Source organism: Pristiophorus japonicus, chromosome 9 (genome assembly GCF_044704955.1).
Source record: "Pristiophorus japonicus isolate sPriJap1 chromosome 9, sPriJap1.hap1, whole genome shotgun sequence".
NCBI lineage: Eukaryota > Metazoa > Chordata > Chondrichthyes > Pristiophoridae > Pristiophorus > Pristiophorus japonicus.
This window is the reverse complement of record NC_091985.1, coordinates 70,609,345-70,637,026: the sequence shown is the minus strand read 5'-3', so window position 1 is coordinate 70,637,026 and position 27,682 is coordinate 70,609,345. Positions and strand designations below refer to the sequence as shown.

The 27,682-nt window shown below is 42.8% G+C and overlaps 1 protein-coding gene across 2 annotated transcripts in view; it reads right to left on the bottom strand.

The window, feature by feature from the left end:
* Positions 1-24,314: 24,314 nt before the first annotated feature.
* The window catches only part of gpatch2 (G patch domain containing 2), a 360,444-nt gene continuing 357,076 nt past the window's right edge, over positions 24,315-27,682 (bottom strand). For both annotated transcript variants that reach the window (XM_070889440.1, XM_070889441.1), the window contains one exon: positions 24,315-25,169. In XM_070889440.1, the coding sequence (XP_070745541.1) occupies positions 25,000-25,169 (170 nt within the window). In that variant the 3' untranslated portion in view covers positions 24,315-24,999. The remainder of the gene's footprint in view (positions 25,170-27,682) is intronic.

Here is a 27,682-nt window from a genome sequence, read left to right as displayed (position 1 = left end):
TATGTCTTACGATGCTCTGATAATGACTCCACGAGGCAATGTGTTTTACTTGAACTTAGTCCTTTGTTGATAATTCCAGAATGAGGATCACACCTGGTGGCCTACCTTTTATACTAGGCCTGGCACACCTGTAACAGATAACCTACAAGTCTCCCACTGAGGTGCCCGCGGTGGCACACCTTGTAATAGTACAAGCAGTAACCATGTAGGATACATGACAGGTGGCTCCAACGCAGCTAAGTAACTTGGGTGATTTTAACTCCGCTGGGTGGGTCATGTTAAAATCGGCACCATGCTGAATAGAACTGAACAAAATATATTCTAAAGCCTTAGCATCATCTCTGTCGGTTGTACTATATTGTTCGGATAAAATATATTCCAGTACTCAATTTGTTTTAAAAATTCTCTTCAACAATGTCTAGAGTTGAAGGTGATATTTCCATTGTTACTTCTATGACATTTTCTAACTTTCACTGTGCTAATTCAGTTCCCCTCATTGTTTAATTTCGACATATATTTTTTCAACCAATGCTTCACATTTGTGTGTGTTAAATTACAATCATCATTCGCCTGCCCAGTTGGATCACCTAATTAAATCTTTTTCAATATCTTTAGCTGCACACTCTGATTCTATTGCATTCCCTATTTTAGCATTGTCAACATTTGACAAGATTATATTGGGGTTCATTATCCAGGTTATTAATGTAGATTAGATACAACAGGTAAAAGCACTGAGCCCTGTAGAATTATATTCAACACCTCCGCCAGGCTGCACGCCTATTTGGGGGGCTGGAAATTGGGCATCTCTGATGCCATTTAAAGGCAGTCAGCACCCCTTAAAGGGGAGGTGCACGCTGGCTACATACAGGAGGGAAATCAGCTGAAGACAAAAGTAGCTACAAGAGGTCCAGACAGGGCGCCCAACTACTCTGATGCTGCTTTGGAGGCTCTGGTCCAGGCAGTGGATAGGAGGAAAGAGATCCTGTTCCCCCAATGAGGCAGAAAGCCCTCCAGGCAGCACATTCGGTGCCAGTGGGAAGAGGACACCGAGGAGGTCAATGCCAGGAGCTTGGCTCCCAGGGCATGGCTGCAATGCCATAGAACATACAATGATCTTACACTGCTGCCTTGGAAACTCAGGCAGCTGCCATGGGGGCTAGTGTTGACAGAGGCTTCCAGAATGTCACATCACCCATGTACTCTGTTCTCGCACAGAATCAGAGGTGTGCTGAGGTGCAGTCCACGGAAATCGGCTTTGGCTCCATGGGAGAGGCAAGTGCTGTCCTCTCTCAGAGTGACAGCATGCGTGTTCTCTACCACCCACTTTGTCACTCCCTTTGTTCGTGCCACAAAGCCATTTTGTTTATGGGAGTAAGAAATACAGATGTTTATGTGCAGAATGCCTGGAGTTGACTGGGGCTATGTAATAATGGAATGTTTCAATTGGTTTCATTTTAATCCAAGGAGAATGCATGACGAATAATGACCCCAGTATTTCCTTGGCAGTCCAGGTTTCTTGGTCTCTTCTGCATCTGGGCCCTCCTCTTCCTGGAATCCAATTTCCAATCCTTTCAGAATCGTGAAGTTGTGAAGGGCACAGCAAGCAAAAACAATGTGAGGGACCCACTCGGGGGCTGCCTCTCCAATTCTACCAAAATCTTACCTTCAAAACCACTATCATCCTCTCAAATCTAGTTGGCCTCATTGTCGTGATGTTCTGCTGGTGAGTTTGACTGTTGAAATGGGGCATGAACCATGAGCACATGGTTCTCATGTCTCGACATCCTGCCATTCCACTGTCTTCCCTCAGGATGAAAGTGTTGCGACAATTGCCTGTAAACTTGGCATTGACTTACACCGTTTATTGTAACTGATCACAGAATATTTGAACATTGTGGAGGTGGAATCCCTTCCTGTTCAAGGAATTCAATGGGTCCACAATAGGAGCAATATGGATGCCATCTATTCTCCCAAACTTTAGGGAAGCCAATGACATGATAAACTGAATGGCATGTCATGCTGCTGACTACAAAACATCCCAAAATGGGTGAATTTCAAAACTCTCCTAAAGAGGATAATTGTGAGGTGACCTGAAGTGTGCAGGAGTGCATGGCACCTGAAACCGCTTTAATTAATTAATTTGGCTGTAGAGACCTTGGGATGAAATAAGACCTTGTTACACCTATTTTCGGGCATAAAATGGGTACAAAGAGGTCATATTTAGGGGGTCAACCTCCCATGCCTGAACGGCATTGGAAACATGTCTGATGTTGTATTGGATCAGGCGCTGAAGAGGCATCCCTGCTGGCTGCCCAAAACAGACCTTAGGTGCCTTGAATAGTTTAGGAATTGGGCCTGCTCTGTACATGATAACCTGGTCTACATGCAGCCTAACCAGACAGAGGTCCTTAAAGGAATCACTGGAAGCCACTGCCAAAAAGGTAACTTAAAAAAAAAATACTGCCCTTAACCTGGCGCCAGGAGGAATATGAATGCTCTTATTAAAACTGTGGGAAGCTGCCGGCCTCTCCTGATTACATTCCACCCACCCCCAACCCCCGGACTCACCATAGGCCCAAGGCTGGCATCTCAGCCAGTTGACCTTGCTACGTCTCCCGCCTCTGGGGCCGCAGCTCGCTATAGTAATGAGGTCGGTGGACCAAGTTACTGTGGTCCTTCCACTGGCCTCATTAGGCACGTACAATGTCCACTGTACCCAGAATGCGATCCAATTTGTAGGCCCTTATTTCATAGATATGCCAACCTTTTCACAGCTGATGCTGCCATAAGTCTACAGTCAGCCAGTTGGATGCCCTGAATACATCTATTGGTAAAGTACTTGCTTTGTCTATGAGAAACAATATAGAGGAGTGCAGCAGAACAGCCTGCTTTCTGTGCTGGAATGCATAACGATTTAAAGATCTCCATTCACAAGCATGTTATGGTCTGAAATGCCACCAGGCATGGTCCCTACATCTGAAGAGTTTAATCATTTAAGTGATTCACTCCAGTTCACGCAGAACTCCAGAAGTTGCTGCTTCAAACATGGACACAAATTATATTTTCTTAATCCTTGCCCATGTTGTCATGAAAGAGTTGCTGGAGCAGTTGGTGGACTGTGATTCCATGTGACTCTCTGAGGTCTTGTCCTGCGACAACAAGTGGATAAATCCCCAGGCCCGGATGAAATGTATCCCAGGCTGTTAAGAGAAGAAAAAGAGGAAATAACAGAGGCTCCGCCCATAATTTTCCAGCCCTCTCTGGCTACTGGTGGGGTGCCAGAGGACTGGAGAACTGCTAACGTAGTACCTTTGTTTAAAAAGGGAGAAAGGGACAGACCGAGTAATTACAGGCCAGTCAGCCTATCCTCGGTGGTAGGAAAATTATTGGAAATAATTCTGAAGGACGGGATAAATCTTCATTTAGAAAGATACGGATTAATCAAGGATAGTCAGCATGGATTTGTTAAGGGAAGGTCGTGTCTGACTAACTTGATTGAATTTTTTGAGTAGGTAACAAGGAGGGTCGATAAGGGTAGTGCGTTTGATGTGGTGTATATGGATTTTAGCAAAGCTTTTGATAAGGTCCCACATGGTAGACTGGTCAGGAAAGTAAAAGCCCATTGGGATCCAGGGCAAAGTAGCAAGTTGGATCCAAAATTGGCTCAGAGGCAGGAAGCAAAGGGTCATAGTTGATGGGTGCTTTTGTGACGGGAAGGCTGTTTCCAGTGGGATTCTGCAGGGCTCAGTGCTGGGTCCCTTGCTTTTTGTGGTATATATCAATGATTTAGACTTGAATGTAGGAGGTATGATTAAGAAGTTTGCAGATAATACCAAAATTGACTGTGTGGTTGATAATGAAGAAGAAAGCTGTAGACTGCAGGAAGATATCAATTAACTTGTCAAGTGGGCAGAACAGTGGCAAATGGAATTCAATCCACAGAAGTGTGAGGTTATGCATTTGGGGAGGGCTAACAAGTCAAGGGAATAGACATTAAATGGTAGGACACAGAGAAATGTAGAGGAATCAAGAGAGCTTGTAGTGCATGTCCACAGATCCCTGAAGGTAGCAGGCCAGGTAGAAAAGGTGGTTAAGAAGGCATACGGAATACTTGCTTTTATTAGCCAAGGCATAGAATACAAGAGCAGGGAGGTTATTCTTGAACTGTATAAAACCCTAGTTAGGCCACAGCTAGAGTACTGCATGCAGTTTGGGTCTAAGAGGAAGAAGTGCATCCGGGGGGGCGCTGAGCACCTCGAGTCTCGTCGCCGAGTGCATGTTAGAAATCAAGCGCAGGCAGCGGAAAGAGCGTGCGGCAAACCAGTCCCACCCACCCTTTTCCTCAACGACTGTCTGTCCCACCTGTGACAGGGACTGTGGTTCTCCTATTGGACTGTTCAGTCACCTAAGGACTCATTTTTAGAGTGGAAACAAGTCTTCCTCGATTACGAGGGACTGCCTATGATGATGATGGTCACCACATTACAGGAAAGATGTGATTGCACTAGAGAGGGTACAGAGGAGATTTACGAGGATGTTGCCTGGACTGGAGAATTTTAGCTATGGGGAAAGATTGGATAGGCTGGGTTTGTTTTCTTTGGAACAGAGGAGGCTGAGGTGAGACCTTATTGAGGTGTATAAAATTATGAGGGGCCTAGATAGAGTGGATAGGACAGATCTATTTCCCTTAGCAGAGGGGTTAACAACTAGGGGGTGTAGATTTAAAGTAATTGGTAGAAGGTTTAGGGAGGATTTGAGGGGAAATTTCTTCACCCAGATGGTGGTGGGGGTTTTGAACTCATTGCCTGAAAGGGTGATAGAAGCAGAACCCCTCACATTTAAAAAGTACTTGGATGTACACTTAAAGTGTCATAACCTACAACTCTATGGACCAAATGCTGGAAAATGGGATTGGTCTGGATAGCTCTTTGCTGGCTGGTGCGGACACAATGGGCCGAAATGGTCTCCTTCCGTGCTGTAAATTTCTATGATTCTATGATAACAATAGCAACTGCAGGTATTGCAACGGCAGCAGTACCAGCATCAACGAGCCTGACAGAAACAAAGCCATTGTCATTGAAGCAGCAGTTGGAACTGGCAATACAGGCATCTGTTTCATGGGCACCTGTCTCTGGGATGCTCAATGTGGTGTATGTAGCACACAAATCACTGACTCCACACGGTCTGGTGTTGATCTAACTGCTGTGACCGTAGTCCTTTATTGAACAGCTCAGGAGTGCCCCACAGGTGTGGTGGGCAGCCTTTTATACTGCCTCGTGCAGGTACTTTCAGGTCTCCCACCACAGCGCCCTCTGTGGTGCACCATAGTACTTATCATACATTTATTGTGCCAGAGCAATACATAACACTCAACACCCACAATCTTCAGGCATTAGTCAAGTGAGAGACATCACTTTTTGCAACAAGTGTGATCAGACATGTGGATCCTATGTACATAGATCATATAATTATTTCTTGTCCACAATTCCAACTTCATTTGGCATTTTTAGTAGTTATTCACGTTTCTACAAAACCTTGTTCTGATCTTGGTGGTGATACACTGTTGTCTGAGGAGCTGTGAAATAGACAGCTACAAATAACCTATGCTGTGTTAGCTAATGGCCTATTAAAAGTTTGAATTGAGGTGTTGTTTACTGTGTGTTACTGTGTTGAATTATGTTTGTTGTTGATGATTGCTGTTGGAATTGTCTTGTAGACTGGTAGAGGTATTGGTGATTGGAATGTTTTGTACATAGTGTACTGTTACTGTGTGATGCAGGAGTGGGATGGAAGGATGAATAAGTGTGTAACTTGTCATTCAGTCTCATAGCCTGAAACTATTTATTCCAGAATGTGATGAATCTAAATGATGCCTGCTGAAGCTGAAAAAAAGCTAGGCAGAACTGATCAGCGAGGAATCATTATACCACTTTTTATGTTAAAAAAAAGGCTAAAAATGAGAGTGCTGAATATTGCCAGATGAATGCTTAACACTCTCATGACATTCTTCTGGCCATTATTTTAATAAAAGAGCTAGCCCATTTATGTAGTGTTCAATAATTCCTTTATGATGATTGTCAGTGCTCTACAAATTTCCTCCCTAAACTCCTTCAGCTACCTTCTGATTAAAGAGGTGAGAAATGTTGTCAATCTGTTTCACAAATCACCTGTGAAAATAGCATTTCTAAGATGTGCAAGACAGGAATATGGACAAGAAGAGCAAAATTATGGATTATAGAATGCGGTGGAGCAACTTGCCATTTGGCCCAGGGACTTTATCAATCTTATGTCCTTTAACTTATCAATTACCTCTACTATTCCAGTGTACACAAAATTGGATCACGAGTTAGTATTATACACTTGAGTGAATGATTCCAGAAAATATTCATTTAAACCCATGTAGTCTCATTTGAGCAGAAAATCCTGTTGCAAACTATTCTGCCAATGTTACTTTAAAATTGGTCAATAGGAAATGCACTATAGTGAAACAAGCTGCCTGTGACAGCTCCCTCCTTGTAGATAGAGCATTCAGCCATATTAGGCCACTGCTTTTGCCATCCAAACAGAAAACTGACAAACCTCACTTCGACAAGTGACAGGTGAGCTCGAATGGCAGCATCTCTTGGATTTGAACCCATGGCTTTGGTAGACAGACATTCTATTCCCTACAGACAAGTGTTGTTTGTTCGTACTGGTGTGCTCAAGCTCCACCCCAGAAAGTGAATACAGAACCTATGCTAATACCCAGTGCTGAGGTTCTACATTGTTAGAGGTGCTGTCCTTCACATGAGAAGTTAAACTGAGGTCCCTACTGCCGCTTCTAGTGGTTCAGGTGGATGCTGAAGATTCCACGTCATTGTTTGAAGAAGGAAAGGGACTTATCCTGTTCTCTGACCAATATCGCTTCCTCAAATAGCTCAGCCGAAAATAGATTAACTAGTTATCCGTCTCATTGCTATTTGTGCGATCTTGTTGTGTTTGCCATTTTAAGAACACTCACTTCAATTGAAAATGTATATATATATATGAATATAGTGCTTTGAGATGTTTCAGAAAGATGTGATAAGCTGCCATATAAATGCAAGTCTTTCTTTCTATGCACGCTGGCATTCACACTTCTATACCCGTGATGGACTGCCATCGCAGATCAGCTAGTGATCATTTAAAAGTTTAATTTTGACTGTTCTTGAACTCTAAATAATCTGAAATTCATTCTTGACTTTTTGTTTCTATTAATCTAACACTTCAGTGAATTTCATTGATGGAGCCGAGATATTACTGCTGCTATTGATCACGGTGACAGACAGTGATGCTCAAACTGATAGTCACAGGGGCAGCTTACGCGTGACTGCTTTTAGAATTCTCCAAAAATAATACAATATCCTCAATATTTCTGTAATTATTTCATCTTGATCACTTAGTTATAAAAGTAATTTAATTATGACTATAATGTACTTATTAATAATCCTTCTGAATCATTGGCTGCTTAATTTCAAATGAAGTTGGCCTAAACATTGTCACTTCAGTTTTAATGTTTACTACAGGTGAAATATAAAGAGATGCTGTAACTTTAGAATGGTACATATGTGAATCCCTAACTTAAGATGCACCGCTGATAATATTAATAGAACACCAGAGTGATTTATCTCATCTGGAAATTTAAAAATGGATGCAAAGACTCAGAGGAATGAGCTTCAAGTATGGAAAAGGCCAAGTGCTGCAATACTAGATCATACAAATGGAGAACTGGCATTTAGTGTTGCTGACTGTGAAGAACGGAAGCCAGGACAACTCAAAATGTCAGGTGCACAAAGTAATGCGTCTGTGCTTGGTAGGAGACTAGCAGAAGGGGCCTTCATGGTCCAGTTGACAATTGCATATCAACTGCAGTAAAAAAAACAGCAAAAGGAATGGGTATTTAAAATGAGACTCAACTTCCAGCAGAACAGAAAGCACTTAAAGCAAACCCTTTGGTCTGATGAGTCATCAGCATGTAAATATACAGTATGATTCACAAGGCTCATAACTTGATATGTTTGTGACACAGGGTGCTTTAGTGGCCCAAGCATGCTTTTAAAGGTACTTGTTTGTCCAGTTAGAAGGGTGATAGGTGACAAGCAGGTGGTCTACATCCAGTTGTGAAAAACATCGTCCATCTTGAAGAAGCAGATAATGTACTTATTAAATTGGCTGTCAGACAGCCATTAATTCAGACTTACATTCTAAGACTGTCATTTTAACAGTAATAGCCACTAAATTCTAGGAATTGACTCTGAATTCAAGCTGGCAGCATGTGCATTGTAATAAATATATCTACTAATTGCTATAGTGTCTGAATGAGCAAACTGATTAATTAGGCCTTTGTCACCTATTCCAGTATAGAAGTCTGGCTTTATCTTCTTAGGCAGTCCCTTGTATCGAGGATGACTTGCTTCCACACCAAAAAGGGATGAGTTCACAGGTGTTTCAATGAAGGACCTAATATTCCAGGTCCCGAACCACATGTTGAAGGGTGGAAGATGCCTGTGCATGGATTATTTTAACGTGTGATGGCCATTGCACACCAGCCACCACACGGATTGCCAGAGCTAGGTCTTGGTCCAGTGACAAGGATTAACCAAGGCGACTGGAGACCAGCTCAGATGCACAGACCAAGTACGCACACATAACGTAGTGTGGGCTGGCCCATGCTGCCCCTGGGCCCTCGACTCTTCTGGGCGCCAAACTCATGCCTCTCCTGGGTCCCGATCATGTCGCTCTACAATCTCTCGCCACGCCTTCGCCCCGACCTCACCACTCCTCTGCTGTTTGCCGCTTCTCCTGCTATACCTGCCCACGCTCCAATCAGCGACCTGGATTTTGGCGACATCCAATCCAGTCATCCTTCTCCAAATCGTCGCTCTCCTGCACCAGCTCGGCTGCTCCCTGAAGTGGCCTGCACGCTGCTCCCGGGCTGCCGCACCTCCGCTCCTTTTAAGACCCTGAACTGCGGCTGGTGGTTTCTCGTAAGTCGGGGCCTCCACGCTGTTCAATAGACTATGGATAAGTGAGTGCTTTGTTTTAGATGCTCTTTTTAACTAGTGATCCAAATGTATAAATATTGCTATGCAGAATGACAGGAAAATATAACAGAATATACATGAATCTTATCAAATAAGACATAAATTTAATTATTAAAGCGATAGACAAAAAAGTCATAATCTTAAGATGCTCCATTGGGAGGTGGGACCAGTACAAACGGACGGACTGCACCTGGGCAGGACCGGAACCAATGTCCGAGGGGGAGTGTTTGCTAATGCTGTTGGGGAGGGGTTAAACTAATATGGCAAGGGGATGGGAACCTATGCAGGGAGATAAAGGGAAGTAGAATGGGGGCAGAAGCAAAAGATAGGAAGGAGAAAAGTAAAAGGGGAGGGCAGAGAAACCCAAGGCAAAAAGCAAAAAGGGCCACATTACAGCAAAATTCTAAATGGACAAAATGTGTTAAAAAGACAAGCCTGAAGGCTCTGTGCCTCAATGCGAGGAGTATTCATAATAAGGTGGACTAATTAACTGCACAGATAGCTGTTAGCGGATATGATAGAATTGGCATCAAGGAGACATGGCTCCAGGGTGATCAAGGCTGGGAACTCAACATCTAGGGGTATTCAACATTCAGGAAGGATAGACAGAAAGAAAAAGGAGGTGGGGTGGTGTTGCTGGTTAAAGAGGAAATTAAAGCAATAGTAAGGAAGAACATTAGCTTGGATGATGTGGAATCTGTATGGGTGGAGCTACGGAATACCAAAGGGCAGAACATGCTAGTAGGAGTTGTGTACAGACCACCAAATAGTAGTAGTGAGGTTGGGGACAGCATCAAACAAGAAATTAGGGATGCATGCAATAAAGGTACAGCAGTTATCATGGGCGACTTTAATCTACACATTGATTGGGCTAACCAAACTGGTAGCAATGCGGTGGAGGAGGATTTCCTGGAGTGTATTAGGGATGGTTTTCTGGACCAATATGTCGAGGAACCAACTAGAGGGCTGGCTATCCTAGACTGGGTGATGTGTAATGAGAAAGGACTAATTAGCAATCTTGTTGTACGAGGCCCCTTGGGAAAGAGTGACCATAATATGGTAGAATTCTTCATTAAGATGGAGAGTGACACAGTTAATTCAGAGACTAGTGTCCTGAACTTAAGGAAAGATAACTTCAATGGGATGAGACGTGAATTGGCTAGAATAGACTGGCGAATGATACTTAAAAGGTTGACGGTGGATAGGCAATGGCAAACATTCAAAGACCACATGGGTGAACTTCAACAATTGTACATCCCTGTCTGGAGTAAAAATAAAACGGGGAAGGTGGCTCAACCGTGGCTAACAAGGGAAATTAAGGATAGTGTTATATCCAAAGAAGAGGCATATAAATTGGCCAGAAAAAGCAGCAAACCTGAGGACTGGGAGAATTTTATAATTCAGCAGAGGAGGACAAAGGGTTTAATTAGGAGGGGGAAAATAGAGTATGACAGGAAGCTTGCTGGGAACATAAAAACTGACTGCAAAAGCTTCTATAGATATGTGAAGAGAAAAAGATTAGTGAAGACAAACGTAGGTCCCTTGCAGTCAGATTCAGGTGAATTTATAATGAGGAACAAAAAAATGGCAGACCAGTTGAGCAAATACTTTGGTTCTGTCTTCACGAAGAACTAATATTTCCGGAAGGTTATTTATGTCTTCACGAAGGAAGACACAAATAACCTTCCGGAAATACTAGAGGACCGAGGGTCTAGTGAGAAGGAGGAACTGAAGGAAATCCTTATTAGGCAGGAAATTGTATTTGGGAAATTGATGGGATTGAAGGCCAATAAATCCACGGGGCCTGATAGTCTGCATCCCAGAGTATTTAAGGAAGTAGCCATAGAAATAGTGGATGCATTGGTGATCATTTTCCAACAGTCTATCGACTCTGGATCAGTTCCTATGGACTTGAGGGTAGCTAATGTAACACCACTTTTTAAGAAAGGAGGGAGAGAGTTAAAACGGGTAATTATAGCCTGACATCAGTAGTGGGGAAAATGTTGGAATCGATTATTAAGGATCAAATAGCAGCGCATTTGGAAAGCAATGATAGGATCGGTCCAAGTCAGCATGGATTTATGAAAGAGAAATCATGCTTGACAAACCTTCTAGAATTTTTTGAGGATATAACTAGTAGAGTGGACAGGGGAGAACCAGTGGATGTGGTGTATTTGGACTTTCAAAAGGCTTTTGACAAGGTCCCACACAAGAGATTGGTGTGCAAAATCAAAGCACATGGTATTGGGGGTAATGTACTGGCGTGGATAGAGAACTGGTTGGCAGACAGGAAGCAGAGAGTTGGGATAAATGGGTCCTTTTCAGAATGGCAGGCAGTGACTAGTGGGGTGCCGCAGGGCTCAGTGCTGGGACTCCAGCAATTTACAATATACATCAATGATTTAGATGAAGGAATTGAGTGTAATATCTCCAAGTTTGCAGATGACACTAAGCTGGGTGGCCATGTGAGCTGTGAGGAGGATGCTAAGAGGCTGCAGGGTGACTTGGACAGGTTAGGTGAGTGGGCAAATGCATGGCAGATGCAGCGTAATGTAGATAAATGTGAGGTTATCCACTTTGGTGACAAAAACATGAAGGCAGAATATTATCTGAATGGTGGCAGATTAGGAAAAGGGGAGGTGCAACGAGACCTGGGTGTCATGGTTCATCAGTCATTGAAAGTTGCCATGCAGGTACAGCAGGTGGTGAAGAAGGCAAATGCTGTGCTGGTCTTCATAGTGAGGGGATTTGAGTATAGGAGCAGGGAGGTCTTACTGCAGTTGCACAGGGCTTTGGTGAGGCCTCGCCTGGAGTATTGTGTTCAATTTTGGTCTCCTAATCTGAGCAAGGACATTCTTGCTATTGAGGGAGTGCAGCGAAGGTTCACCAGACTGATTCCTGGGATGGCAGGACTGACATATGAGGAGAGACTGGATCGACTGGGCCTGTATTCACAGGAGTTTAGAAATATGAGAGGAAATCTCATAGAAACATATAAAATTCTGACGGGACTGGTCAGGTTAGATGCAGAAAGAATGTTCCTAATGTTGGGGAAGTTCAGAACCAGGGGACATAGTCGAAGGATAAGGGGTAAGCCATTTAGGACTGAGATGAGGAGAAACTTCTTCACTCAGAGAGTTGTTAACCTGTGGAATTCCCTACCGCAGAGAGTTGTGGTTGCCGGTTCATTGGATATATTCAAGTGGGAGTTAGATGTGGCCCTTATGGCTAAAGAGATCAAGGGGTATGGAGAGAAAGCTGGAAAGTGGTACTGAGGTGAATGATCAGCCATGATCTTATTGAATGGTGGTGCAGACTCGAAGGGCCGAATGGCCTACTCCTGCACCTATTTTCTATGTTTCTATGTTTCTGTAGGTAGTTAAATGCGGAAAATTGGGTGTGAAGTTGTCTGCCCGTTTTGCAACAGGGCAGATTTTGTGACTGCTGAGGAGGCTGCACTACTGATAAGTGTAAATCTCATTTCCATGAAATCGTTATTCAAGTCAAGCTATCCCTGACTTTCACCTGTACTTTCACCCCAATGTTTAGCATGCCCATATAAAATGGGTACATGACTGATGCACAGGCTTTAGTGTCCTTTTAAAGCTAAATGATTGGTTGCATATTTGAGCCTGAAAATTACCTTTTTTGTGACATAACATTTCAGTACCAGTGCATTTTTTGGGAAAAAACCTTTGTTTTGCATCCAGGCTTTTTCATTGCTGTTGCTTTGCAGTGAAGAAAGTGCTCGGACTGGGAATCCTTTAGGGCTTTCCCATTGCGCTGCATGATGTAGATAAAGAGGACAATTTGTTGAGCAGTCATCCCATGCAAGTGTGATGACATTGCAAAGAGTATGTGCACACCTGTCAATACCCTTGGGCTCACATTTGTCAACTCTGACAAATTGTACCTGAGCATGCCTTCGGAGACTTGTCTTCGCCACCTTCGCCTCACTAGAAAGGCTGCGACAGAGTTATGCTATCTGTTCCAGGCAGACGTGCAGGCAACTTCAACAGGTGGGACAGCTCTTCCTTAGCTGTAAAGGTCATCACTGCATTCAGCTTCCATGGTACAGGATTCTGCCAGGCCACTGCAGGGGACATCTGCCAACTCAGCCAATCTGCTATCCATAGATGCATAAAGTGAGTGACAAGACATCAGGGCTGATTTCCCCAGCCCGCTCCTAAGTACAACCTGAAAAATGTGCGCAAATACTTTGTCCCCATTTTATTCTTGAATAGCACTGCATACAAACTTTTTCTGGTTTATCTGGTGTTTGTACCAGATTGTGCCTGAAGAGGGTGCAACGATATAAATTACATGCAAATGAATATCAGAGATCTTTGCACACAGATTTCCTCTAATAGGTGCAGATTGCCCCTATAAAAACTTGGCACTGCTGCTTGCTGTGCTGGCATTTGGATACTAGACGTGTTAAAGGGACAGCCTGCTAGACTCTAGTAAGTGTTGAAACTTTTACATTAATTGCTTTCTAATTAACTTTGCTGCATCTGAAAGTGTCTGGAAAGGCTGTAATAATGCTTTGCATTAGTTTAGTTTATCCTGCAGCTCCCCAGCAGAAATAAATGGGTAAACCATTTGGAATACCTTTATATATGGCATACTTGGAAGAGGAGGATGAAGAGGGAGAGGCGGAGATGGTAGTAGACATTAGAGCATTGCCTATTCCAGAATGTGGCTACAGATCTTCATAAAGCTGGTCACAGTTCCATGAAAACCTCTTTGGGAATTTAAATGTTTTTTAATTCATTCCTGGGATGTGAGTGTTGCTGGCAGGGCCAGCATTTATTGCCCATCCCTAACTGCCTTCATGAATCGCTGCAGTCTATGTAATGAAGATACTCCCAGTGTAATTAGGGAGGGAGTTCCAAGATTTTGGCCCAGTGACAATGAAAGAGCAGCAATATATTTCCAAATCAGGATGCTGTGTGACTTGGGAGGGGAACTTGGAGGTGGCGGTGTTCCCATGTGCCTGCTGCCCTTGTCTTTCTAGGTGGTAGAGAGTGGGTTTGGGAGATGCTGTCGAAGAAGCCTTGGCGAGTTAATAGAAACATAGAAAATAGGTGCAGGAGTAGGCCATTCGGCCCTTCGAGCCTGCACCGCCATTCAATGAGTTCATGGCTGAACATGTAACTTCAGTACCCCATTCCTGCTTTCTCGCCATACCCCTTGATCCCCCTAGTAGTAAGGACTACATCTAACTCCTTTTTGAATATATTTAGTGAATTGGCCTCAACAACTTTCTGTGGGAGAGAATTCCACAGGTTCACCACTCACTGGGTGAAGAAGTTTCTCCTCATCTCATAGAAACATAGAAAATAGGTGCAGGAGCAGGCCATTCAGCCCTTCTAGCCTGCACCGCCATTCAATGAGTTCATGGCTGAACATGTAACTTCAGTACCTAAATAGCTTACCCCTTATCCTTAGACTGTGACCCCTGGTTCTGGACTTCCCCAACATTAAAAAGAACATAAGAAAATAAGAATTAGGAACAGGAGTAGGCCATCTAGCCCCTCGAGCCTGCTCCGCCACCCAACAAGATCACGGCTGATCTGGCCGTGGACTTAGCTCCACTTAACCGCCCGCTCCCCATAACCCTTAATTCCCTTATTGGTTAAAAATATATCGATCTGTGATTTGAATATATTCAATGAGCTAGCCTCAACTGCTTCCTTGGCCAGAGAATTCCACAGATTCACAACCCTCTGGGAGAAGAAATTCCTTCTCAACTCGGTTTTAAATTCGGTCCCCCGTATTTTGAAGCTGTGCCCCCTAGTTCTAGTCTCCCCGACCAGTAGAAACAATCTCTCTGCCTCTATCCTGTCTATCCCCTTCATTATTTTAAATGTTTCTATAAGATCACCCCTCATCCTTCTGAACTCCAACGAGTAAAGACCCAGTCTACTCAATCTATCATCATAAGGTAACCCCCTCATCTCTGGAATCAGTCTAGTGAATCGTCTCTGTACCCCTTCCAAAGCTAGTATATCCTTCCTTAAGTAAGGTGACCAAAACTGCGCGCAGTACTCAAGGTGCGGCCTCACCAATACCCTGTATAGTTGCAGCAGGACCTCCCTGCTTTTGTTCTCCATCCCTCTCGTAATGAAGGCCAACATTCCATTCACCTTCCTGATTACCTGCTGCACCTGCAAACTAACTTTTTGGGATTCATGCACAAGGACCCCCAGGTCCCTCGGCACTGCAGCATGTTGTAATTTCTCCCCATTCAAATAATATTCCCTTTTAATGTTTTTTTCCCCCCAAGGTGGATGACCTCACATTTTCCGACATTGTATTCCATCTGCCAAACCTTAGCCCATTTGCTTAACCTATCTAAATCTCTTTGCAGCCTCTCTGTGACATCTACACAACCCGCTTTCCCACTAATCTTTGTGTCATCTGCAAATTTTGTTACACTGCACTCTGTCCCCTCTTCCAGGTCATCTATGTATATTGTAAACAGTTGTGGTCCCAGCACCGAACCCTGTGGCACACCACTAACCACTGATTTCCAACCGAAAAGGACCCATTTATCCCGACTCTCTGCTTTCTGTTAGCCAGCCAATTCTCGATCCATGCTAATACATTTCCTCTGACTCTGCGTACCTTTATCTTCTGCAGTAACCTTTTGTGTGGCACCTTATCGAATGCCTTTTGGAAATCTAAATACACCACATCCATCGGTACACCTCTATCCACCATGCTCGTTATATCCTCAAAGAATTCCAGTAAATTAGTTACACATGATTTCCCCTTCATGAATCCATGTTGCGTCTGCTTGATTGCACTATTCCTATCTAGATGTCCCGTTATTTCTTCCTTAATGATAGCTTCAAGCATTTTCCCCACTACAGATGTTAAACTAACTGGCCTATAGTTAGCTGCCTTTTACCTGCCCCCTTTTTTAAACAGAGGCGTTACATTAGCTGTTTTCCAATCCGATGGCACCTCCCCAGAGTCCAGAGAATTTTGGTAGATTATAACGAATGCATCTGCTATAACTTCCGCCATCTCTTTTAATACCCTGGGATGCATTTCATCAGGACCAGGGGACTTGTCTGCCTTGAGTCCCATTAGCCTGTCCAGCACTACCCCACTAGTGATAGTGATTGTCTCAAGGTCCTCCCTTCCCACATTCCCGTGACCAGCAATTTTTGGCATGGTTTTTGTGTCTTCCACTGTGAAGACTAAAGCAAAATAATTGTTTAAGGTCTCAGCCATTTCCACATTTCCTATTATTAAATCACCTTTCTCATCTTCTAAGGGACCAACATTTACTTTAGTCACTCTTTTCTGTTTTATATATCGGTAAAAGCTTTTACTATCTGTTTTTATGTTTTGCGCAAGTTTACATTCGTAATTTATCTTCCCCTTCTTTATTGCTTTCTTAGTCATTCTTTGCTGTCATTTAACATTTTCCCAATCTTCTAGTTTTCCACTAACCTTGGCCATCTTATATGCATTGGTTTTTAATTTGATACTCTCCTTTATTTCCTTGGTTATCCACGGCTGGTTATCCCTTCTCTTACCGCCCTTCTTTTTCACTGGAATATATTTTTGTTGAGCACTATGAAAGAGCTCCTTAAAAGTCCTCCACTGTTCCTCAATTGTGCCACCGTTTAGTCTGTGTTCCCAGTCTACTTTAGCCAACTCTGCCCTCATCCCACTGTAGTCCCCTTTGTTTAAGCATAGTATGCTCGTTTGAGACACTACTTCCTCACCCTCAATCTGTATTACAAATTCAACCATACTGTGATCACTCATTCCGAGAGGATCTTTTACTAGATCGTTTATTATTCCTGTTTCATTACACAGGACCCGATCTAAGATAGTTTGCTCCCTTCTAGGTTCTGTAACATACTGTTCTAAGAAACAATCCCGTATGCATTGTTGTTGCGGTGCATCTTGTAGCTGGTACACACTACAGTTCCAATGGTGGAGGAAGTGAATTTTTAAGGTGGTGGATGGGATGCCGATAAAGCAGACTGCTTTATCCTGTATGGTGCCCCCCTTTTTGAGTGTTGTTAGAGCAGCACCCATCCAGGCAAGTGAAGAGTATTCCATGACACTCCAAACTTATGCCTTGTAAATGGTGGAAAGGCTTTGGCGAGTCAGAAGGTGAGTCACCCGCCACTGAATAGCCAGTCTCTCACCTGCTCTTGTAGCCACAGTATTTGTGGCTGGTCCAGTTAAATTTCAGGTCAATGGTGACCCCCAGGATGTTATGGTAGGAGATTCAATGATGGACATGCCACTGAATGTCAAGGGGAGGTGGTTAGACCATCTCTTGTTGTAGATGGTCATTTCCTGGCATTTGTGTGGTGCAAATGTTACTTGCCAATTTTCAGGCCAAGCCTGGATGTCATCCAGGTCTTGCTGCATTTGGGCATGGATGGTTTCAATATCTGAGGAACTGCGAATGGACCTGAACACTGCAATCATCCCCACGTCTGACCTTATGATGGAGGAAAGGTCATTGATGAAGCAGTTGAAGGTGTTTGGGCTTAGGACACTACCCCAAAGATCTCCTGCAGTGCTTTCCTGGGGCTGAGATGATTGGCTTCCAACAACCACAACCATCTTTCTTTGTGCCAGGTAAGACTCCAGCCAGTAAAGAGTTTTTCCCCTGATCCACATTGATTTCAATTTTACTAGTGCTCCTTGGTGCCACACTTAGTCAAATGCTGACTGATGTCAAGGGCAGTCACTCTCATCTCACCTCTGGAATTCGGCTCTTTTGTCCATGTTTGGACCAAGGCTGTAATGAGGTCTGGAACCGAGTGATCCTGGCAGAACCCAAACTGGGCATCAGTTAGCAGGTGAGGTTAGCAAGCACCTTACTGAAGAAGTTGACCCGGAGATAATGAAGACATCAATAAGATTCAGTGGTATTAGGGATGAGGAAGCTTGAAACGGAAATATGAAACTTGGATCAGGCTCAAACACAACACCAAGGTTGCTGCCATTGCATTCAAACTGGAAAATCAACTTGGGAGGGAGATGAAATTGCAGATGGCGGGGGTGGGGGGGTGTGGGGAGTTTCTTGAGAAATAAACAGGAGGGTTTCAGATTTACCTATGTTAAGTTGGAGAAAATTCTGCCTCAACCATGACCTTTCATCAAACAGTACAGCAGCAGTGGAGGAGTCAAGAGTGATGGCAGAGAGGTAGAGCTGGATATTGTCAGCATACATATGGAAGTTATCCCTTGCTTCCATATAATTATTGCTGAAGGGCAGCCTATTGACAAGGAATAGAAGGGAAGCAAGGATGGAACACTGATTTAGTAACTTTCACCACCCACCCCCAACCACCCGCCCCTGCACCCGCTAAAATAAAAGTCTTGCAGATGGTTGTCATGTTCAAATAAGTGGGATTTCAAGATGAAAAAGCTGGGCATTGAACCGAGTGCTTGCAGTCACCTGCAGTATCCGTTTTTGAGTGCCACAGATCACTTGCACATTCCTTTACCGCTGAAGTGCGGAATCAGATTAACTGATGGTGCAAGTATCTCAACTTGGGTACAGTTCTACTGGACACAGCTGTGAAAGGCTGCAACAGCATAAAATCTTCGGTCTGTGGCCAGCTGTTTGTTTTTAAAGAAATGAATGAACCTCCCAGCATTTCCAAATGCAGTTTATGGTGGTGTCCTGACTACCTCCACCAAAAGTATACCCTGCTGTCTGGAATAACCACGGTCACCTAGAAGTGATGGATATTGTCAATTTCATAGCCAGAGCTAAATCAGATGTCACAATTTAAAATAATTCAGCAACTACCTCCCTTCTGCTCGTCGAATGCATCTAGGAAATCTAAGCAAAGTTGGCATACAATTTCACAGGGAAATAAGATCTTTCTAGCTTTTCTACATTATTGCTACAGTATCCTTTATCCAGCTGTTCCTTTGAAAAAACCAGCATGAAGACAAACATGACATTGGTAGACCGGTTAGCCTGACATCGGCAGTGGGGAAAATGTTGGGATAAATTATTAAAGATGTAATAGCAGCGCATTTGGAAAGCAGTTACAGGATCGGTCCAAGTCAGCATGGATTTATGAAAGGAAAATCATTCTTGACAAATCTTCTAGAATTTTTTGAGGATGTAACTAGTGGATGAGGTGTATTTGGACTTTCAAAAGGCTTTTGACAAGGTCCCACACAAGAGATTAATGTGCAAAATTAAAGCACATGGTGTTGGGGGTAATGTGTTGACGTGGATAGAGAACTGGTTGGCAGACAGGAAGCAAAGAGTAGGAATAAACAGGTCCTTTTCAGAATGGCAGGCAGTGACTAGTGGGGTACCGCAAGGTTCAGTGCTGCGACCCCAGCTATTTACAATATATATTAATGATTTAGATGAAGGAATTGAATGTAATATCTCTAAGTTTGCAGATGACACTAAGCTGGGTGGCAGTGTGAGCTGTGAGGAGGATGCTAAGAGGCTGCAGGGTGACTTGGACAGGTTAGGTGAGTGGGCAAATGCATGGTAGATGCAGTATAATGTGGATAAATGTGAGGTTATCCACTTTGGTGGCAAAAACAGGAAGGCAGAATATTATCTGAATGGTGACAGATTAGGAAAAGGGGAGGTGCAACGAGACCTGGGTGCCATGGTACATCAGTCATTGAAAGTTGGCATGCAGGTACAGCAGGCGGTGAAGAAGGCAAATGGCATGTTGGTCTTCATAGCGATAGGATTTGAGTATAGGAGCAGGGAGGTCTTACTGCAGTTGTACAGGGCCTTGGTGAGGCCACACCTTGAATATTGTGGACAGTTTTGGTCTCCTAATCTGAGGAAGGACATTCTTGCTATTGAGGGAGTACAGCGAAGGTTCACCAGACTGATTCCCGGGATGGCAGGACTGACATATGAAGAAAGACTGGATCGACTAGGCTTATATTCACTGGAATTTAGAAAAATGAGAGGGGATCTCATAGAAACATATAAAATTCTGACGGGATTAGACAGGTTAGATGCAGGAAGAATGTTCCTGATGTTGGGGGAATCCAGAAACAGGGGTCACAGTCTAAGGTTAAGGGGTAAGCCATTTAGGACAGAGATGAGGAGAAACTTCTTCACTCAGAGAGTTGTTAACCTGTGGAATTCTCTACCACAGAAAGTTGTTGAGGCCAGTTCGTTAAATATATTCAAAAGGGAGTTAGATGTGGCCCTTACGGCTAAAGAGATCAAGGGGTATGGAGAGAAAGCAGGAATGGGGTACTGAAGTTGCATGATCAGCCATGATCATATTGAATGGTGGTGCAGGCTCGAAGGGCCGAATGGTCTACTCATGCACCTATTTTCTATGTTTATATGACCAGATCTACCATTGTCACTGTTAAACTGACAGACTTTTGATCAGCGGCAGTATTAATACCTGGTCCAAGTGTTACTTATAGCACAAGTGGCATAAAGGCGAAATAATACTGGGAAATGGTGCCTTATTTAATGTAATTGGATCCATTTCCTAATAATTGCCTCAAGTATTTTTAGGTCCACTGGCAGTCAAATGTCTCCAGACAGCTCATCTGCTAAATGTAAATTTCGGGCTACTGCGTCACCGGCAGCGGCTTTCGGGTTGGTTCTGGGAGAGATAAGCGATTGGAAGGGAGGGAGGGGGTGACTGGGAGAGCGTGGGGAAGCAATCGGGAGGGAGGGGTGACGGAGAGAGTGGTAAGCGCTTGGGAGAGAGCGGGTGACTGGGAGAGAGCGGTAAGCGCTTGGGAGGGAGTGACTGGGAGAGAGGGATAAGCGATTGGGAGGGTGGGGTTGGCTGGGTGAGAGGGGTAAGTGATTCGGAGGGAGGGGGTGACTGGGAGAGCATGGGGACGCAATTGAGAGGGAGGGGGTGACCGGGGGGGGAGAAGTGACTGGGAGGGAGGAGGTGACTGGGAGGGGTGGGGGGGTGGAAATGATTGGGAGGGAAGGGGTGACCGGGAGGAGGGTGGGGGTGGAGTGATCGGGAGGGAAGGGGTGACTGGGAGGGGTGGGGGGGTGGAAATGATTGGGAGGGAAGGGGTGACCGGGAGGAGGGTGGGGGGGGAGTGATCGGGAGGGAAGGGGTGACTGGGAGGGGTGGGGTGGAAGTGATTGGGAGGGAGGGCGTGACCGGGAGAAAGTTATTGGGAAGTAGGGGGTGACCGGGAGATTGTGGGGACGTGATTGGGAGGGAGGGGGTGACTGGGGGGTGTGGGAGTGATTGGGGGGGAGGGGGTGACCAGGAGAGCGAGGGAGAAGCGATCAGGAGGGAGGGAGTGACTGAGAGAGCAGGGGGGAAGCGATTGAGGGGGGGCGATAGGGAGAAGAGGGGATTCTAGCAGGGAGGGTGGGGACTGAACAAGAGGGATTGAGTGAAGAATCCAATTGGCAACGGTCTACAACACTGCATTGGAGCCAGGAGGTGCACTCCGACAGCTCCAATTCCATATTCATGTATTTTGTAAAATATGTACATTTTTGATTGCGACCTTTAAGGATCACTGATTAGGCTTCTTTACACAACGTTTTTCTGAACTCAGGGCAGCCCAATTTTGCAAGGGGGCCTCAAACAGACTTTAGGCTCCCTATTTGCTTACGCACTGGGTCTAATGCCTGTTTTAGGTGGGGACCCTTGATGCCACCTTTTTTGCCTTCACCAATATGGCAGGCGGCAATGTAATTACTGCTATGAGATGGTTATGCTAACAATTTTGACAAATATAAAGACATATTGGGGTAGAGTTTTCTGCTTTGCTGGCAATTCGGGCGCAAATGGTGCTCAAAATTGCACTAGTTTTCAGAAGAGATTTTGTAATGTGCTAGGAAATGTATGATACTAAAAAGGTGTTAAGTACAAAGAATGGGAAGACTAATTTATAAATGGGAATAATCACACAAATGGGGGGTGGGATGTTCATTTATTTCCCTGTTTGCAAAATACCAGTTAAGAGCTACTCCATCTCACAGGTTAATTATACAGAGTTAAACTGTTGGGTGTTCTAAAAAAACAATTAAGTCTAGGAACAGTTGTATTCTCTGAATTAATTAGTGCAGAGAAATAATACCAATCCTTAACACTGTTAAGTGAACATGATAGTACTATAAAGTAGAAATTTGAGGATTTACACATTAGACTGTCTGCAGTAGGTACATGAGACATTTCACTACATGCACATTAAAACTAAGAAAAAGCACAACATACACAAAATATAAAAGATAAATTAGCATACATCCCATTGTGATATTCAATTGTAATTGTTGTTGGAACCTAGAGAAATAGCACAATTTGGGAACAATTTCCATTATGAGAGAAAATTCATTCCTGATTTTGACTGCGAAAAGACATTATCAGACTGAACAACAAACCCAAAGCTGCATGATTACAAGTTTTCTCTCTGAGGACGGGTGGCAGGTAAACTGGAGTTTTGACCAGTTGCTGTCTTTCTCGTTGAAAACATGCTTTAACACTTGAAAAACAGAAGAAACTAATTGTCAGTTATACAGTTTAATCAATATCTAGCTATCCAGAACATGGGCAAATTACCCAAATCATCCTTCCACATAATAGTTATTAGCATAGTGCTGTTTCTATATATTGGTTTTAAGCAATTTTTGTCCATTCAGAACTATTGCACACAATAACGTTCCAATGTTATGTCATTTCTGTACATTAGAATTGCTTGCGATTTACTCCATCACTTCTCATAGAAAACAAAATGACTGCCTCTGAAGCAATAACAATATGCCTATAATTGGGCTCATTTAAAATGGAGGGCAGGTTTTCCTTTATCTTTCATATCGCATGCTTCAGCCCGATGACCTCGTAGCTCCGGTTTGTTTTAAGATATGTCATGAAGCAGAATTGTCCAATTAAGGTATTTGACACAGACGGGCCTGCTCTGTTCTTACGTTAGCATACTGTGGAATGTAAAGTAATAAAAGTCACCCTTCAAACGATAACTGCACACTTTAAGGGAGGTAACAGTGGTTTTTCCCTACCTGGCTCATTAAAGGACTTTAATATACTTAGGCTAACTACTAATGATAAAAGTATCAAACCACCAACAGCACAGTGCAATTTATGTACAAGTTGTCAGAATTAAAAAAAGACAAAACTTCCAAATGAATTAAACTAGCCCAGGAGTAAAATAGAAAAAAGACTGAACGTAAAAATAAATCCTCAGCCCCTTACAGAGCAGCTTTTCTAACTGAGTTCAAATTAACTTTTACTTGTCAAATTAAGAAAAGTGAATGCCACTTAAATTAAGTAAATCCCAATCCTCTTGTAAATTTCTATTTATACTTATGAGCTCAGAAATACCTATAATTAACTATTTTCTGCTCATACTCTTTTTGCTCAGAATATATATTGATCTTACCACTGTAATCTTTTTACTATCACGCAGCATTTTATATAGCTGCTGTTGTCTTGACTGGCCACAAAAATCACATAAATTATAACACATTTTCCTCGCAGTTAAAACGTATATTTTAGACTGAATGCAGAATACACATTTTGAGGTAACATCTAGAGTACTTTTCAGGGAAATATTAGGGCACCTTCGCTGTTATACTGAAATATGTGTTAATGTTGTGGCCTCTGCATTACAACAAAAATGACAAGATAGCACTACAAAGTCTATGAAAGAAATATTACTGTAGATCAGACATTTACAACTCTGTTTTATGTTTAATAAAACTGAATTTGTTTTTTTAATTTCATGTCATTTAGGATATTAAATGAGGTAATTTCTTACAAACTGTAGTACAAATTAATGAATGGATTAGCTAAATCAAGTGATCTGATTAGTGAGAGAGCAGCCAATAAATAGACTATATTTCTAAAATGCATGGAGCAGTTCAGAAACAGGACTGTGTAAGGGTTTTAAAAAGGCTGTTACCTTGATGCAATCTGAGAACAAATATAAAACCAGTTCTATTCACTAGAATTTAGTACATTAAACTGATTAAAGCACAAGGTACTGCCAAGTTCAGTAATCAGCTGTCTGCCAGCTTTCTTTTTACAGAATAAAACACTAGAGTGCTCATTATAATCACAACAATGATCACTGTACAGTCCAATATGGCAGAGCAACTGGGACCTTACTAAAGTAGGTCATTGTAATACATGGTTTCTTTTTGATGTGTGTAAAAGTTGTAGAAAGACATGATTTTCAATAAAAAATGAAATCTAGAAACCAACTGGAATCTAAATAAATTGTGTGCAGTAAATAGTATATTTAGCACTTCAGGATCTATTCAAAGACATTTGGCTTGTCATGTTACTAAAAATCTTTCATTCCCGGACAATGTACATAATCTTGTTAGACATTAAAGAAATACAACGATAAATTTAAATTTACTTCAACAAAAACAAAAAAAGGCTTCCAAATATTATGCAACCACTGAAAACTGTTTCTGAGCTGCTTGGGCAGGTTGCATATTCTCTGAGTTGCTTCTTGCAACAGTGTTATCACTTTTCTGAATATCTATCTCAGCATCTTTTCAATACAAGCAGAGCAGTGGTAATATAATGACAAACTTGCAAATCATACAGAGATATTCATATTATGGGGATTGGAAGAGTCATACCACTGCCATATTTCACAATAAATTCACATCTGCAGCCTCAGCCAACTTGCAGACACCACACTTTGGATGGAATGGAATTATTGCCTGCAAAGACCTTTGGACTTGTGTATCAGTGTACAGCAATTAAATTCACTTCCTGATATCTGGAAACCGCCATAACAATTAATACAGTAAATCAACGTTGACACCTACTCAGAAATAAGCATGTGTGTTGAATTCAAAACATAATTAAGGATTATATTATACAGAGGCTATTTTGTGGCCACATATACCAATGTCTTCCCAGTCTTCTGAATAAAGGCTAGTGGAGTTGTTTCCATGTTCGAGTCGAACATCTGCCTGTCAGCAAAAGCCAAGTCCGACCCCTTTTGGTCGCCGTAAAGCTCTAATGGGTTCAGCGATCCCTTTGCCGTCTGGTCCAAGGCCGGTGCCAGGAATCCAGCCCATGCTTTGCAGCATCCGACTGCCAATGTTGGTTTCTGGGATAGGGTGGGCATTTTCACCTACAAACACTAGGATTAAGATATACAGAGATTTAATCAGCATAGCCACGTGGAAAAGAGCAGGATAATCTGAATTAGAGTCTAAAACCTCTAATTCTCTTAATTTATCTGATGAATTGCTAGAACAGTCTGTCTCGTCACATGATGACCTCATGGATATCCTTCACAGGTTCACAGAATGATGGTTATGTTTCACAATGTTTAAAAACTGGTATAGAACTGGTGATGCACTGCATTGCCTGGGAATGGATGAATGCAGTGCCAATCCTCACTCTGCTGACTTCCCAATCTCAACTGCACTCTTGAGGGGAGACCTCATTGAGATGTATAAAATTTTGAGGGGGCTGGATATAGTGGATAGCAAGGGCCTATTTCCCTTGGTGGAGGGGTCAATTACGAGGCGGCATAGGTTTAACATGGATGGTGGAAGGTTGAGAGGGGATTTGAGGAGAAGCTTCTTCACGCAGAAGGTTGTGGGGGTCTGGAACTCACTGCCTGGAAAGGTGGTAGAGGCAGCAACCCTCACCACATTTAAAAGGTGCTTGGATGGGCCATAGAAGTGCCGTAACCTGCAGGGTTACGGACCTAGAGCTGGTAAGTGGGATTAGACTGGATAACCTCTTGTTGGCTGGCGTAAATACGATGGCAAGTACTTCAGGGAATCTAATACGGCCAGAGTGGTCTCCTGGACGGGTCGGAGAGACATTTTCCCAGATTTTTTCCCCCAATTGGCCTGGGTTTTTAATCTGTTTTTTTGCCTCTCCCAGGAGATTGCATGGCTCTGGGCGGGGTGGAGTGTAACATGGGGTATCACAGTTGTGTGGGGAAGACTGGTTGGGCCGGATGCTCTTTACCTTTCTGCCATTGTTCATTGTTCATAGGTTTATATGTAACCTTCAGGGCTGCTGACCAAGGGCCGTGTGGCACTTTATTGGCCAGCGCAGACACGATGGGCCGAAATGGCCTCCTTCTGCGCTGTAAATTTGTATGTTTCTAATAAGGGGAAGGAAAACGCTTAAGGAACGCCATTGCTGATCTACCAGCATCTGAAGGAGTCAGAAGGGCGGCATTGGAATGGAAAAAAGACTTGCATTTCTATAGCACCTTTCACGACCTCAGGAAGTCTCACAGTGATTTACAGACAATGAAGTACTTTTGAATTGCAGTCTCTGTTTAATATAGGAAACAGACACCAAAGGCAATGGAAAGACTGGAATTCATTCCCACAAGGGGAAAAAATAGGAGGTACACGCTTTTAAAAAAAAAACAGTTTTGGAGAGAATAAAGGGAATATGGATTAGAAGTATTTAACATTTTGCACTTCATCAACATTTTTCTTTATCAAAATTTGACATATAAAATGCTAAAAAAATTCTAAGTGACTATCACTTTTAATGAAACAGTAGTTAACAGGAGATAATAGGAATGAGAAAATGGCTAATTTTATGCAATTTAGATTCTGTTCATCCAAAAAGTGGTGCTTTCTGATGCAGAAAATGCATAAGTAAAAGATTCAAAAGACAAAATGTAAGCCATTTTCCCTAGCACAAATATTTTCTAACTCCTTCATTCCTCCCTCTTCTACTGAATCTTGTTGACTCGCATCCAGCCTCAGTTGTGTATAACAGGAAGGCACAATTGCTGCACAAGAATACTTGCTAGAATTTCCTTTGCTGAGGTTGGTTGCTTCATTACGAGGAGTCTCAGCACAGCCTGAGCAATTGATGAAACTTCCCACCAATGTAACTCATAGCTTAGAGTGAGATGCAGATTCGAGGTTTGAATCTGTGACTGCAAAGACTTCGAAGCAGGCAACACAGCATGTACTTTTCTAGGTATATTCTATCCGTGCATTTCTAAAATCAATTTCTAAGCAGTACTGGTAGCAAACCTTCAAATAACAAATAGCTTTACAGCATAGTACTGCAGCATTAAATACAACAACTGCCAGAACATTGTGACATTTAAGTGAAATATTAACAGTTCAAAAAATCTATTTGAAAAGTAATATAGTTATGCAATATTTCAATTACATTTTACCAATTTTATTGAAATGGCTGCATATTTGCTCAAAATTTAACCAGGCCTATGTATAAGCCAGTCTGTTTAAAAATACACCAAAACACAACCATTTTGCTATGTTTTCCAGACAACCACAGTTCATTTTTTTCTCCATCAGACTATAAACTGAATGCCAGATCATAGGTCTACAGCTGCCAGAAGCTAGACATCTGCTTAATCACTCTCTGATGTTATAACAGCTTAATGCACGGATGAAACAGTTATTATACAATATCCTATCAGACGGAAAATTATTCTAATGGGTTTTGTTTTTATCTCTGTCACAGTTACTACCATGAAAACCTGTTTCAGGTAAACCTGGCCCTTCTATTATCAAAAAGGCCGATGCAATTTTTGGCAACGTTTTACAAAAATCTGTGACTGTATGATGGAAATGTGTGCTGTCAAGGTTTTATATTGAATAAATACAAACTAGCCTTTAACTAATCCGCGCCTTTAGG